Genomic DNA, 16,026 nt, shown 5'->3' on the forward strand with positions numbered 1-16,026 from the left:
ATCTAACTTTCCTGCAGAGTTCCTCCACGCTGGGGACCCTTGCTAAGGTTTTGGGGGGGGGGAGAGGAGGGGAGGGGAGGCAAAGACAGTACAAAAGGCTTACAATTAGAGCAGTGCTGTCAGGTAGCTAGATCGTCAGGTAGCTAGATCACCAATTCTCTGGGTTCAATTTAGACCTTGGAAAATCCATGGTGGCCTAACCTCCTGCATCTGGTGGGTGGGTTCAACTGATTCCCTCTCCTTAACCCTCTGGAAGGAGAATTTGTAGGAAACATTATGAAAGAAACTTCATAGAGCTTCTCTTTCCATCAGGCCCACAGGAGGGGAATGTGGACCATTGAAATAATCTTCCTGGCATCCTCTGGCTGCTCACACAACCAGCAGAATGATTTCCTCTTGCTTCTGAAGATTAATGCATTCAGAAAGGGTGTGGAAGGAGAGGAGTTTCTTTGAAACAGACATCCATTTGTTAGAATTATGCATCATGCATACTGTGGGCTAAACAACCACAAATTATAAAAAACACGATGCATGAATCAATAAGGGATTCACTGCAAGCTAACAATCTTGCATCTTGGTTTAACTGATTAGCAGAAAGACAAGTTGGGTTTTCTTTCAGTTTTTGAGGATGATTTCGTCATAGTGTATTCAAAATGTGATCATTTTCTTTAGAGAGCTGATTCATTTTTAAAAATAAAGGTACTGATTCTGTTGAGGAAATGTGCTCATCTTTTACCAAAGGACTCTGTCATTCTGCAAGGAGAGTGATTTTACTGTGAATACTGCTTTCCCAGGACATTTCAAGCTAACTGTATACTATGTTCATCTTTCTGCTCTCACATTTTCTGATAAAGGTAAATGTATCTTAGTTCCTGGAGTCTTGACATTCAATCACTTCCCCCTTCACTGACGTTCAAACAGTATTACAAACAAATTAACTTTTAAGTCCAAAGTCCAGTACCTTAGCAATAACAGAAGAATGCTGTTCGCGTGCAAATGTTTAGATATGCATTATCACTAGCTGCTATATAATTAACACTACCAACTTCTAAACATTTAAGAAACAGAGAGCAAAAGTTCCCCTAGTGATATCTGATTTAGCCTGATGTACAATAAGATAAACAAGCTGGAAGTAAAAGTGGTGACAGGGACAGCAGGGGCAAAACTAAACTAGAAATAACTAACTTTTTCGGTCCATTCACATGCCACTAACAAAGGGCAATGATAGAAGCCAGGCAACTTGACATGCAAGTTACAGAAGTTTCATTGTTCTGGTTCAATAAGGCTGATTATAACATGATCAGAACTATGGAAGCTATGGAATCATCTCATAAACTCATAGACTTTAAGGTCAAAAGGGACCATTATGATCATCTAGTCTGACCTCCTGCACAACGCAGGCCACAGAATCTCACCCACCCACTCCTGTAACAAACCCCTAACCTATGCCTGAGTTACTGAAGTCCTCAAATCGTGGTTTAAAGACCTCAAGGTGCAGAGAATCCTCCAGCAAGTGACCCCTGCCCCATGCTGCAGAGGAAGGCGAAAAACCTCCAGGGCCTCTGCCAATCTGCCCTGGAGGAAAATTCCTTCCTGACCCCAAATATGGCGATCAGTTAAACCCTGAGCATGTGGGCAAGACTCACCAGCCAGACACCCAGGAAAGAATTCTCTGTAGTAATTCAGATCCCACCCCATCAAACATCCCATCACAGTCCATTGGGCATATTTACCTATGATAATCAAAGATCTATTAATTGCCAAAATTAGGCTATCCCATCATACCATCCCCTCCATAAACTTATCAAGCTTAGTCTTGAAGCCAGATATGTCTTTTGCCCCCACTACTCCCCTTGGAAGGCTGAATCATCTAATCAAGCTGTTATCTGTATTAGCCTTCCTTAGCTCTACAGAGCCTGGAAAAGGGAATGGCTACTTTAAAATATTTTCATTCATTTATTTCTTCTCTCTGGTATGAATAAAAAAACCCCAAAACCTTGACTTGTAATTTGAGAGCCAGATTTTGCCAGTAGTACCAGACTCCACAAGTGGTCCCATTGAAATCGGAGGGACTATTCACAAAATAAAAACACTAATCACCGAGAGTGAGGGTAAAAGAATTTGTCCCTAGGTTAATACAAAACCCTAGAATCATTAGGCATCAAAGAGCTTAAGGGTGAAATTTTCAGTGGGTGTCCAACAATTCATCCACATCTGCAGGATCTCTTTTAGGAGCCTGCTGAAAGTTTGCCACTCAGTGTCTTTGTTAAGATAGGTAGCTTCAGCCAGTGCTACTCAGTGTTTGCACAGTAAAGCCTTTGAAGCTGGTGGAGCTTAGGCTGAAGCCGCTCTGCACACAGGAATTGGAGATGTTAGAAAAGCAAACACATAGTTTACATTCTGCTCAGAGCTAAGTTTGAGATGGACACTGTAAGTCATGTGTTTCCTATGGGATTATGGTACCATGTCTTGAGCACTGGGAGTGGCTGACTCATGACAAATAAACTTGTGTTATTTGGCTCTCGTATTTGTAAAAATATCTTAAAACGGTAGTAAAGTTGTGGCCCAGTGTCTCCAAAGCAAGGGAATTGAAAGTTAAAGATCAAGGGCCATATTCACTGCCATGGGCAATGAGGCAAGCAGCTGGCACCCTCCCTGCACCCACTGGGCTGAACTGGTAAAGGCGCTCAGCACATATCTCCACTCTCTTTCTCTAAAGTGAAGCAGTTTTATTTTACAGCTGGAGCCACGCAGTAGCCCTGCCAGAAGAAACTCCCTCAGTGAGGTGCTGAATCTCCTGGCTTGTCCTGCCCCTTCCCACTGTGTAGACTGTACCCGCTGGCTCTGGTTTCCATGTCAGAATAAGCAGCTTACAGGAGTGTGGCCCTGTTCCAGGTTGGATCCTGCTGCCTAAGAGGTGAATTTGGTCCCAAGTCTCTGTATCTATGCACAATAAATGGGTAAAGCAGATTCATCACTTATATTAGTAGACAGCTAGTTTGAGCCTTCCCTTTGAGTTCCCCTGCTTTGGTGGGTTTTTATGGGTCCAGAACACTATTTTAATGGAACTGTCACAATTTATTTTCTTTCTCCCATTTTTAAATTACTTTAAAGATCATCAATACTATACCCCCCAAAATATTTACTTTTACAGATAATGAGAGGGCCAGCAAAGAATTTAATGAATTAATTTGTCACGTTCCTCCTCACAGTAGCCTGATTATTAATCCTGGAAAATCGGATTTCCAGTTATTTGTGCCTCCCAGACCAGTATCCTGCCACACTAGTCAAATATGTATTTTGTGTCTACTTACATCTAGCTATTAAGGCCCCGATCTTGATGACATATACACATGTTCTTAACTTTATTTCCAGGAGTAGCCCATCAAATCTAATGGGACTCCTCATCATAGTGAAGTTAAGCAGGATTGAGATCTTAGATTGCAAACTTTTTGGGGCAGGAATTGTCTTTTTGATGTGAAATGTGCCCAGTGAATGGTGCCCTAATCCTAACTGGGACCTTTTATTTAATAATAATATTTCAGTACTGCCTAAAGTCTGTCTTAGAGACTGAATATTAGAAGATACAAAAATTACAATAATCTCTTTTCCTATTTAAGTATCGGTATAAAATGGAATGGCACGCTGAAGTCCAGGTTCATTCAAGAAAATGCAACGGTTTATATTTTTAAAATGCAGTAGGAACATAATCTATTTCTCATTTCAGTAACAATCACTCTCTGAGGCATGCCTAGGTGGCTGACACACAGAATACCTTTTGACCCTAAAAGATACTACAGTAATTGTTTTGAAATATAAACTTAGAATTCTCTTAATGTACCTTTGACCTTCAGCTGAGTGGCTCCCATTTATACCCTTAGCTGACAAGGTGGTTTTGCCTTCTTCTGTTGCAAGATTTCTACACAACGCTGAAGTAACGCTGGCCCTCCTAGGGACTGAACTAGACTGTAAATACATTGGGTCTCTTTAATCTAGAGCCGATATCCATTTTCTGGCAATGACCAATAACTGACCTTTCAGAGAACATCATATATGCTATTTTAGGGACACAACGCCTGGTTTTATGACAAACAAAAAACCCATAAATTTTAGAAGAGAAGTTGTAAACCTGGTAAAGTAGAATGAATTGAATTAAGGTACGGACTACTAAGCACAATTAGTTTGTCTTTCCCACAATGCAGGGAAACAACCTCTTCAGTTCAAAGAAATACAGATATGTCATACACACTGGAACAAGTAGGAAGTAGAGCTTCCCTTGCGGCAGAGCATACCCAGTCAATCAGTGGCAGCTGTTTGTTTCTCAAGCAGCTTCTGCATAACCCCAATAGTTAGCAGTAGGGGTAGTTGAGAATATCAACATATCTATTGTGACTGGCTCACACAGAACTGAAGTCTATCCAAGTAGTTCAAAATTTACTTAGATTAAAAAAACAACACCACCCAAAACATACACACACACTTACCTGGGAAGAGCAGTGATTTTCCCCCATTTTTCTACACAGAATCTTCTTGGCCCATTGCTCCCTCTTAGAGATGCAAACCCTTCATAAGGTATGCTGGATGTGCCTGTAACAAACTACCAACACAAAAAGAACAATATGGATGACAGATATACAACCTCAGGGTCCTGTGAATGCTCGTGCATAAGTAACTACTCACAGCAGTGTTCCCACTAAGTCAAGTTGCTCCTGTATAAGAGTTTGCAGGATCAGACCTTATTTGAAGGGGAAGCAGGAGTATTAAAATCCTGTTTAAAATGTAGGGGAAGGAAAGTGGCATATTTCTTGATTAGCACTCTAGGAGGGAGGGCTTACTAGCCTAATTTCTGTTACAGATTTCACTTATAGACAGCTATTATATAAGAGTATATATGATGCACAATCAGTGTAGAATTAAAGTCACATTACTAGTATCATCAAGCTAATAAATAAAAAAGTGAGGAGGGAGAAAATAAAACACACTTAATAAGGTTTAAGAGGGACTAACTAATAAGTAAATTACCATATATGATGTTACATTTATGTCGTGCCTTTCATCCAGCTGGATTTCAAAGCACTTTACAAACTTTACTAACTGATATAAGCTAAGAGCCAAGTTCTGCAGTTCTCATTTAGGTAAAATTCCCATAGATTTCAGTGAGAATTTCTTATGACATTGTACAGAGCAGCAGGGCCGGCTCTAGCGTTTTTGCCGCCCCAAGCACAAAAAAAAAAAAAAAAAAAAGCCGTGATCGCGATCAGCGGCAATTCGGCAGCAGGTCCTTCGCTCTGAGAGGGAATGACGGCCCCGCTGCCGAATGGCCGGACGTGCCACCCCCAGGCTGCCCCAGGCACCTGCTTGCTAGGCTGGTGCCTGGAGCCGGCCCGCAGAGCAGATTTGACTAGAACCATTCATTGATAAGGGAGTCTTGTGACAAATAGAGCCTACTTATATTTTGATGGTCTGTGATACAACACCTATATAAAATATTTTTTGACCTGCAGTTGCAGAATCCCTACACTGTATTATAATTACAAAGGGAAATCTTAGCAATAAAGTTACACAGCCATCTATGGTCCTGCATCAAAAGGGACACCTCAGTAATGTTTCCCACATAGCATTTACACAGAGCCAGCTGTAACAGGAAAAAGGCAGGTTAGTGATACAGTTAACATGATGATCAGATGCCAGTTCTGAAATGTTTAAAACAATGGATTTGAAACCAGTGCAATTATGTGGCAAACACAGATAAAATCAGATCTGGCCCCTTCTAAAGAATTTGGTGTGCTAGAGGTACCTGTATTTGATTACATGTAACTCTGTGAAAAACCCATATGCATTAAAATTCCTCTACTGCCTTCAGTCTTGTTGAATCCTTCATCAGGTAAATGAATTCCACAGGTGGACATACTGTGTGAAGCAGTGTTTCTATTTATTTGTTCTTAATTTACTAGCTATCAACTTAGTGAAGACCTCTTGTTTTCATGTTATATGAAAGGATAATAATGGGAGACTGGATCAGTTTCATTATCATTTTCATAATTTTGAACACCTCAGCCAAGGCCTCCCTAGCTCTGCCTCTGAATAATCTTCAAAGGTAAATACTATCATGTTTTTTTCCTTTCCTTGGAATACAAATTTTGAGGATTTTTTTTAGTCAAATAATAAAAATCACCACCACCCAATACTCATACTGGTATTGGTAAATTTCTATTGAGTGGAATTATGTTCTTAGTTAGCTCTGACATTTCAATTATTTACAGTAAGCATCTGGAGACTGCTGAGTTACCAGGCCATTCCCCTGTCCTGATATCACACTATCTGAAGGCTTCATTGTCCGAAACTGACGAAGTAGTTTAACATTTAATGTGAAATGGGGGTATATATTTTTATACAAATCTACTGATCTCTCACCTGTAATAGCCTTAGCCGTTGTTCATTGTTGAATCTTTCTACAGCAGCCCAGAACCACCGAATTACAATGTGATTGTCGTGGTAACCTGTTAGATCAACAACAAAAAGCCCCATTACCCATGAATGGCCTTCCCCAGCTCAGTCTTAGTTACAGTCTTAGCCTCCATACTTATAATCAAATATCAGCAAAAGACAGCAAGTGAGATTAACCCAGGGTTCTTATCAGGGTCATTGCACGTTGCTCCAAATTAAAGGCAGACATTCAGTTTCCCTTTTGTAAACACTTAAACCATTAGCAAGTCACTCATCTGAGTTGCCAACTCTTGTGACATTAGGTTTTGGGTTTTTTATGTTTTTTTAAAAAGCTGCTCATGATGCCAGTAGCAATTGCAGCCACCTCACTCAAAACAGCTGTCATCTCATTGTTCTTGGTGGGACTGAAGCAGGACTGCACTCAGATAGGCTCACTACCAATTCCAGATAGCCTTTGGAAATGGAAGTGAAGTGGTCCTTACTAAAGATGGCTGCCTTACCACTCTCTTTATGCAGTCAGGCTGGAGAAAAATCAGAGAACAGTTGAATGTAAGAGCAAGGGAAAGACTGAGCGTAATGGGGATGTGAGAGGGGTTTGGAGTCACATATAACATGAACCTTTACCTGCTGCTGTAAACGAACTCTGAGAACACCTTTATGTCAAAGGTTTGCCTACTTACTTTCAGATGCCATCAACCTCGCTGTAAATTCAAAATATAAACATGCTCTTGCCATTTGGGATCTTACCCCTTTTATCAACTAAAATGACTGCTCCTAATTCAAAAGCTAACCAGGAAAATTAAGACATTCCAAAATTAGTTTAAAATGGGCTCCAACTGTTATTGAATTGACATATTTCATAGAATAGGTTTAGCAAAATCTTAGACAGAGGGCACTTCCAGGTTCATTCATGCGGTACCAGAGCTAACTTTGACTAGGAAAAAAAAAAATCAATGTCACCTCCTCTATACTCTGTGTTGTTTCTCCAGTCACTTAAGTCAATTTCTGCCGTGCCAGCAATAACCAGTTCCAATTCTCTTGCATCAAATACAGACACCAGCCTAGCGTCAACAACCTGTGAAAGGAAATAAAATACATAGAAACGTGTCTGATTGTTTCTGTTATTTTTGCCTCCTACTAAACAGACTCCCCAGTTACTAATGCTGTATCATTTTTCAAGTAATGTTCTGGCTTGTTCAATGAATGGGGAGGCTTAAGGTTAAAACTTTTTTCAAAAGATGCAAATATGTGGACTATTCTTCCACTGGGTTTCATACTGTAGCTACATTCGGTTTTATTAGAAGCTCCTCGTATTTAGAAGGAAAATGATTTAGAAAAATAATACAGAAATACTTCCAGGCCAATAAGGGTCAATATATTCAAGGTCCATGTTCAAGGTGGAAAATGTAAAGGAAAACATCTTGAAATATACTCAGCCAATTGTGTAATGCTGGACATGGAGTAAAAAATTCCTTCCTGAGTTCAACTCTCCTTATTATCTGAGTTTGCACTGCTGCTAATGCAAATAGTGGTAATAATGTTTTCCATTTTTTTAGAATGTAGCCATGTTATTTGACTCAATGACCTCCAACAAGTGACCTCCACATATATAAGACGACATTTGATTATTATGAAATACATTAGGTCTACTGTAGGATACATACGACTCTCACTCCTATGTCTTCAAAATACTGTGTGATTGGGTGTATTAGAAATGCAAGTATAGAGAAAGCTAGATAATATACACATGGGAACTAGAGTTGAGTAGGATTTCTTACCTCATAGAAACCTCGAACTAGACTTTCTGTTTGCTGCACAACCCCTCTCTCAATTCTCCATTTCACCATTCTCTCTATGTATTCTTTTTTGTTCTTCTCTGTGACTGGGATGTTGGCACCCCCTGGTTTCAATTCCCGTTCAGTGATCTTAGAGGAAAACCACCACCAAAATAATATAAAAAGACAACAAAAATATATTATAAACTCAAGCTTTTCGTTAAATATGTAGCGCTAATTCCCCAATATCATAGGCCAAGCACAGATTGGTTTAACAGACTGGAGTACATAAACTCAGACAGATGACGTGAAACTGAAATCCCCGTTTTCACCAGATCATGTCAAGTACAAAGTAAGAACAAGCAGCTTCAAAATAAGAGATACAAACCAGCTTCTGCATTCTTTAGGTATTGCATTGGTAGGTAACGAATGATAATCTCTCTATAGGTTTTTCAATTGTTCATATCAACCAAGATTTTTATTAATAAACTCAAAATCAGCTGGGAATGACATCATTTTTCAGTCCAAAGAAACAGTTACCTAACAACAGAATATAAAGAGGAAAGGAAAGGAAAGTAGCAATCTTTCACACCTGCCCAAAAACTTCTTCATTTACAGTGAATGTGAGATCTAGGATATCATGTATATCGTTGTCTTTCATCCACTGCAAACTCTGGTGGAACTCCTCATCAAGGTATTCCAAGTCACTCAGGTCACAGAGTCTAACATAAACAAGAAGAAAATATACAAATATAGCTGACAGCAGTAGTGCATGCTCATTAACAGAGCTGAGACAGGACAGCCCTACAAAACAAACTGAGAATAAAGGGAGCTCAGAGAAATCAACAGAACAAAGAACAGTGGATACTGGATTCCTTTGTGCTGACGTTCCTAAGTCAAGTTAGTAGAAACTATTCTGAATCTCTGTATTTGCCTAGCAATGGTAATAGCAACTATTTGCATAACTCTCATCTCTTTGTTGTTAAACTACAAAACCCTAAATTTCCATTTTAAAGACCTTTTGCTTGTAAATTTCACTTCATTTCAAATTCTGGCCACTTGCACCATATTTCAATGACTTATTTTGACTATGGATTACAAAAAATGTTATTAATTCTTGTAATGCTTAAGTGTAAAGATCAATATGGGACATGTAATTCATCTCATAAAAAATAGAACCTTTTTATTAGTACTAACTAAGCTCTGCAATAAGGAGGATGGTCTTAATTTGTCACCTCCTGCTCTCTCCACTTTGCCAGTGATGCCAGCCTGGGTGATTTTGCCATAAAGCCCTTAAACATGGTGCGTCCTTCCAAATTTGGTTTGTGAGCCAACTGCCCTCTCCTCATTCAAGCATCTCCTTACCACTTGCGTCTTCCATGATCCCCACAAGAAGTCAGTCAACAATCATAATTATTATTATTACGGGATCAGATTCTGTCAGCCTTACTCACTTAAAGCAGAATCTTAACCTGTGAACAGCCTTACATTTAGGATCTCAGAGAATAAGCTGCTACTCCACCAGGGGAATTTATTCTTGTGCCCACTCTAGGGCTGGTGCAGGCACATAGGGAAGATGGCTTGCATCTTCTCTAGCTAGAGGGTACTGGGAGTGGTCTTGGGCTAAGGGTTACCTTAACTTGCATCCTGCAGCAATGGCCCTTAGCAGCTGTGCAGAATGGCTGGGACAACATTCCCCTTGCTGAGCCAGGAATGCCCCGTGCACCAGTGCCTCCTGCAAAGATGTGTGCAGAGTTGGTTCAGACACCTTAACTGTGGAGCTGCAGACCCAGGAGGGAGTGCATGAGCAGGGGTATCCATAAAGCTGCTTTGTAGTGTCTTTCTGCTGGCCAGGCCATAAGGGGATCATGAATCAGGCCCTTTGTTTGTGAAGGTGGCAGAATCTGGCCCACAGCTATTTAAAAAACTTCTAACAAGCCACCATGACCAATAGATAACTAAACTAAGTAACCAAATGATATTATTGCTGGAGTCCTTGTCTTTCAACCCCCCCCCCATACAGTTTTATTAGTGTCCCCCCCACCCGCCCCAGCTCCTCTGTCACATCACCTCTAGCCTAGGACTGTCAGCTCCTTGGGAGTGGGACGAGGCCTTTTAAAAAAAAATTCTGTAAAGCACCTACTACAGTTTTAGTTGCTGTAAAAATAAACTTGTATTATTTGCACAGCACCATAAATGTGAACGGTGCTTTACAGATAAATGTAAATCATCTTCGGAAATTCTCAGATGTGGCTTCTGATTTGTGGTTTCCTTTTTTGGGCCCTAAACTTGACACACATTAGATCTGATTTTCAGAGGTATTGAGCAACTGCAGTTCTTATTGTCTTCAGCTGGGCTCTGGAGATGCAGTACTTCTGAAAATCAGACCCAGTTAGGCACCTCAAAATGGAGACAGCCAAAAATCAGAGACTACTTTTGAAAACACTGATCTTAAAGTCTAAATAAGGTTTGATTCAGATCCTGTCCTATGAGTCATTAAAGACAAATGAACAAGTACTCTATTAATATCTGATGTTTCACTGCAGGATTTGAAGAGAACGATTTTATAGAAGGAACTGGTGATGTAATTGGTTGACAGGAATCACAAGGTTTTGATATTGATCAGCAACATCTTCAAAGTCATCAAGTAACTGGCTAGTACCATAAATGGGCCTTAATTTAGGTAACTATACTTTAAAGTAAATCTTGGATTAAAACTAAATGACCAAATTATATTGACCTATCTTCTTGGAGTCAAGAACCTGACATTTATTGCTGGTCAAAAATTGCATTTTCCATGAGAAAAAGAAAAATCAGAACATTTCTACTCACATTCTGAGGAGGGCTTTATAAAAGGGCCGTGTAAAGAAGGCATCTAACAAATACTGATGTATCAGAGCAAGACCAAGGATTCGACCACTGAACCTGAACCTGAACGACAAAGGAAATGAGTTTAACCAGTACACTCAGACTTTGTGTTTGTGTGCTGTCCTATCATTCATCTCTGTAACAAGTTTAACAGTACATTTAAATCAGATAACTATAACTGTATTGTGGTAGCTTGATTCTTTTTAGTTCTCAGTAGAATGTAGTGAAAAAACAGATCTGCAAGGCATGGAAAGTACCTGGGGTTTCAAAGCTGAAGTTGCCACTTTTCAGCTACTGAAAGCTAAACTGAACTCATTCTAAACCTACCAAACTAGGTTCTTTTTTCAAACCCTTGCTTCCAACATGACAGCTGTCTTCTGCCCCTCCGTCTCCTCACTCTCCCTTTCTGAGCACTGAGAGATTGACTCTGACAGATGATTCTAGGCATCCTTTTCTAGCTAGTGGGTGGCTCCATGCGCTTTTTCATGACTGGTGGATATTGGGCTCCATGTAACCTTTTTTTGGGGGGTGGCTGGAAATTATCACCTTTACCATTCCATTTCCCCCCAAAAGTACCAACATGATTTAAACCCCCTTGTGCACTCATTGCTGCTGGAAGATTAGAAATTAGGAACGTGGCAACTTTGTTTGCAACACTAGGGCCTTCACATAGACTTTGTTAGACACTAAGGGCACAATTCTGCTGTCAGAAATAATGGTGCATGTTGCAGAACATTGTGAAAAAAATCATTAAGGAAACTAGGCATGCCCTCCATATATCTGAAAGCAGATTCAAGCCTAATGCTCTCTCTGAAAGAAAATCAAGTTTCTAGACTTCCTGGTAAGATATATAACTCAGAACTACTTTACTTGGGAAAATTAAGGCTTTGTTATGCCTGGCCCTATGCAGGGTTGGCAAGACGGGAAAGAGACACACAAAGCTTCCTCCCTCTGTGCACAGCTGCATTCCTTGAACTCTCCCTGATGCTGACACTGGCACTCGTCTCTCCAGAAACAAATGGTCGTGCCCCACTCACTCACTGGCCGGCTCTCTAGGTCCACATAGCTGAGGATAGGGAGAAGAGGGCCATACATAGCCCTGCAGCTTGTTCTGCCAGACTGCCATGCTTTTTCAGATGCAGCATATACAGTTTGTTGTTGCTGAACTTCTGTATCCAATCTTTTATCAGAGTCCAACAGGTGCATTGCTTCAGCTGATGTGCAGGGCAGCCAGCAAATGGCGTAACTCTCAACTATACTTCATTGCAATGATTCGCCATCATTTGAGACCCTAATTTGCTTCTGTCCTACACAGACTTGCAGCTGTCACCTCATTACTGTAATTTAAACCCAGAGTCTCAGCTAGTGTAAATGGCATGGCTCCACTGATTTCGCTGGAGATGCACTGATTTATACCATCTTAGAATTTGGCCCTTAATCATGAAATTGAGATTACATGTATATATATAAAAAAAGATCAATATATATATCTATAAAATGTAACATCATTTCAGGTTTTTTCCTCTGTTGTATTTCAGATTCCTCATAGTACATCCTTTTCACAGATTTTAAAGGCTACTATCAGGTATATGGACCTTGATTAAATAGCTAAAAACAAGAAGAGCTATCTCAATAGATTTTCCTCCACCAGATGTGGACTGCCTTACTGGGAACCATCTATATTCACTGAGAAATCCCAAACAAACAACATGCAATAAAAGCTGATTGAAATCTCTCGTACACTGAGTTGACTACAAGCCAATGTTTAATATAATCTGTTTTTCATGCACAAAAGACTGACAGTGCTTTGGTGAAGCAAATGTTTGCTCTTGTACAAAGTGTGGAGTTTCATGTAGTGAGCCAAAACCACAATACATATGTTCCAAATCTCATCTTTGCTGACTTTGTGAGAAACAAGAATATCTGTTACAACCAACAAGGGGGGAAAAAAGAGAGGAAAGTCTAAAGAAATGCAATTATTTTACTACTGGTTAAAAAGATCAAAAACTCTGCATTTGAACAAATATGAGCTGGTTCTCCACAAGTGGAAACAATAGAAAAAACAAGATTAGAAATTAATTCTTACCACTCATGGTGATTGTCTACAAAAGCAGACATGGGACTTATTTGTACTGTGTAGGTATCATTGGCTGAATATTCAAATAAACCATAATATGGATTGAAGAGTTCTCTGGACACCAGGAAAAAAAACTCTCTTGAAGGCCCACTGTAATCCAACCTTTAAAAAAAATGCAAGTTAATTTATTACAGAAGGTTTATTTGATACAACAAGGCTTGTCATAAGAACATAAGAATGGTCATATTGGGTCAGGTCATCTAGCTCACTATCCTGTCTTCTGACGGTGGCAAATGCCAGATACTTCAGAGGGAATTAACAGAATAGAGGCTCAGAGCATGGAGTTGTATCCCTGACTATCTTGGCTAATAGCCATTGATGGACTTTGTAGCAGGGCAGTTGCCCCTTCTGAAAAATAGGGTAGGCTGATTGGGGAAGCAGCCACAGCTGGGGCCACGCCCCAATCAGGCCACAGCTGGCCCTATAAAAGGGCTGTGAGCCAGAAAATGAGTCAGTCTCTCTCTTGCTCTGGAGAGAAAAGGACCTGGCTGCCTGGGAGCTCAGGGTACAGGGAATGGAGTAGGGCTGGGGAAAGGCAAGGAGAGCTGGGGAGCTCTAGCCTGGTAAATTCCCAGGCTGCAGGCCTTGCTAAAAGACCAAAACAGGTACTGGGGTTGCAGAGGCTGTAGCCCGGGGTTAGGCAGAAACAGTTGGTCCGACCCCCCCCCTTGCCAATGATGAGTGGCCTTTTACAGCCTGCCGTTTGCCCCAGTGAGCAGGGGCTAGATGATGATGATTAGCAGTAGCCACTGAGGCAAGGTGGGGATAGAGGGTTGGGGGTTCCCCTGGGAGGGGAGACCCAGAATGTGGGTGTCATAACTATAAAGGGAAGGGTAACAGCTGTCCTGTGTACAGTACTATTAAAATCCCTCCTGGCCAGAGACTCCAAAATCCTTTTCCCTGTAAAGGGTTAAGAAGCTCAGGTAACCTGGCTGGCATCTGACCCAAAGGACCAATAAGGGGACAAGATACTTTCAAATCTTGGGGGGGGAGGGGAGGCTTTTGTTTGTGCTCTTTGTTTGGGAGTTCATTCGCTCTTGGGACTGAGAGGGACCAGACATCAATCCAGGTTCTCCCCATCTTTCTAAACAAGTCTCTCCTATTTCAAACTTGTAAGTAAATAGCCAGGCAAGGCGTCTTAGTTTTACTTTGTTTTCTCAACTTGTAAATGTACCTTTTACTAGAGTGTTTATCTTTGTTTGCTGTACTTTGAACCTAAGACTAGAGGGGAGTCCTCTGAGCTCTTTAAGTTTGATTACCCTGTAAGGTTATTTTCCATACTGATTTTACAGAGATGATTTTTACCTTTTTCTTTAATTAAAAACCTTCTTTTTAAGAACCTGATTGATTTTTTTCCTTGTTTTAGATCCAAGGGGGTTGGATCTGTATTCACCAGGGAATTGGTGAAGGTCTCTCAAGGCTACCCAGGGAAGGAAATTAGCCTTGGGATGGTGGCAGCAGACCAGAGCTAAGCTGGTAGTTAAGCTTAGAAGTTTTCATGCAGGCCCCTACATTTGTACCCTAAAGTTCAAAGTGGGGATACAGCCTTGACAGTGGGTTACCATTGGGGTCTGGGAGGGACACGGGGGCCCTAAGGCAGGCGAGACACCAGCCTGCAGAGGGTGCTCCGGGCTGGACAAGAGCTAATTCCCAGGATAACTAGCAGGAGGCGCCGCACCAGTGAGTCTTGCTTCGCTACAGACTTATTCTCTATAAATCTTCGTTCTTTTAACCACTATATAAGGTTTTTCTAAGGTGCCTATCACTGTGGTGTTTAAATCCTCGATCATGTGGGTGGACTCCTATGCCCGCATGGAGCCTAAATGAGGTGGAGGAGCTTGCAGGATTGGGGCCTAAGTGACACACAGTCTTCACGGAAGACCCTTGCTTAGTCTATATTGGTCTCTTGAGAATAACTTGATCAATGGTATCAAATCAAGTCATTCTGAAGAAGCTAAAGGGAAAGCAGAAATCCCTTCCTATATACAGCACACAACAAAAGAGCCATCATTAAACCTACCCATATATGCATCTGACAAATCAAGGACAGAAGTGGAAAAAACAATCATATTATATCCTTGCAGATGGGAAGCAATATAGCAATTCAAAGAGTTATATTTTCCATTAGAAAGAAAATCTCAAATTACTTTAATGCTTCATCTTTCTTGGAGTGTCTCTCTCTCTCTCTCTCTCTCCTTTCAAGACCTTCACCTATCAAAGTAGTTTGTTTTTTTTATTAAAAAACCTGGGACTTACTTAGATTCTCTCTTTATTAGAAACTATAATCTTGAATTAGTAGAACCTGAAGGAAATGCATTCTCCAGGTGACATGTAATTGCACTCAAATTGAGAAGACAGATAGCCTCATTGCTGAAATAGTATTGAGACAAATTACTGTCTTGCCACTCCTCCCAGGGTCACAATTGAAGTGAATCAAGTGAAAAGGGTATGTTTACACTGGAAACTTCAAAGCGCTGCTGCGGAAACGCTCCCACAGCAGTGTTTTGAAGTGCGAGTGTGGTCGCGCGTGAGTGCTGGAAGAGAGCTTTCCCAGCGCTCCTGGTAATCCACTTCCAAAAGGTGATTGGCTCCCAGAGCTGGGAGCCTGTCTACACTAGTGCTTCAAGTGCTCAGACTTGCTGCGCTCATGGGGGTGATTTTTCACACCCCCTGAGCCAATAAGTTAGAGCGCTATAAAATGTAAGTGTAGACAAGCCCTAAGACCAATATCTCTGTAGCACTGCAGAATGGAAAACTGGGGAGTTTCCCACTGGGAAGAGACATTATTATAGCCCTAAA

At 40.8% G+C, this 16,026-nt stretch overlaps 1 protein-coding gene across 11 annotated transcripts in view; it reads right to left on the reverse strand.

The window, feature by feature from the left end:
• HECW2 (HECT, C2 and WW domain containing E3 ubiquitin protein ligase 2) overlaps window positions 1-16,026 on the reverse strand; it is a 258,022-nt gene that overhangs the window by 4,609 nt on the left and 237,387 nt on the right. For 9 of the 11 annotated variants that reach the window (XM_065562027.1, XM_065562028.1, XM_065562032.1 and 6 more), the window contains 7 exons: window positions 13,177-13,329; window positions 11,055-11,153; window positions 8,815-8,944; window positions 8,226-8,372; window positions 7,408-7,522; window positions 6,415-6,500; window positions 4,485-4,597 (listed from right to left, as the gene is read on the reverse strand). In XM_065562027.1, coding sequence (XP_065418099.1) covers window positions 4,485-4,597; window positions 6,415-6,500; window positions 7,408-7,522; window positions 8,226-8,372; window positions 8,815-8,944; window positions 11,055-11,153; window positions 13,177-13,329 — 843 coding nt within the window. Of the gene's footprint in view, window positions 1-4,484; window positions 4,598-6,414; window positions 6,501-7,407; window positions 7,523-8,225; window positions 8,373-8,814; window positions 8,945-11,054; window positions 11,154-13,176; window positions 13,330-16,026 lie in introns of those variants that run through there. The other 2 variants (XR_010591637.1, XR_010591636.1) reach the window with 2 other exon arrangements.

Source organism: Chrysemys picta, chromosome 11 (assembly GCF_011386835.1).
Source record: "Chrysemys picta bellii isolate R12L10 chromosome 11, ASM1138683v2, whole genome shotgun sequence".
In the NCBI taxonomy this organism is placed as follows: domain Eukaryota; kingdom Metazoa; phylum Chordata; order Testudines; family Emydidae; genus Chrysemys; species Chrysemys picta.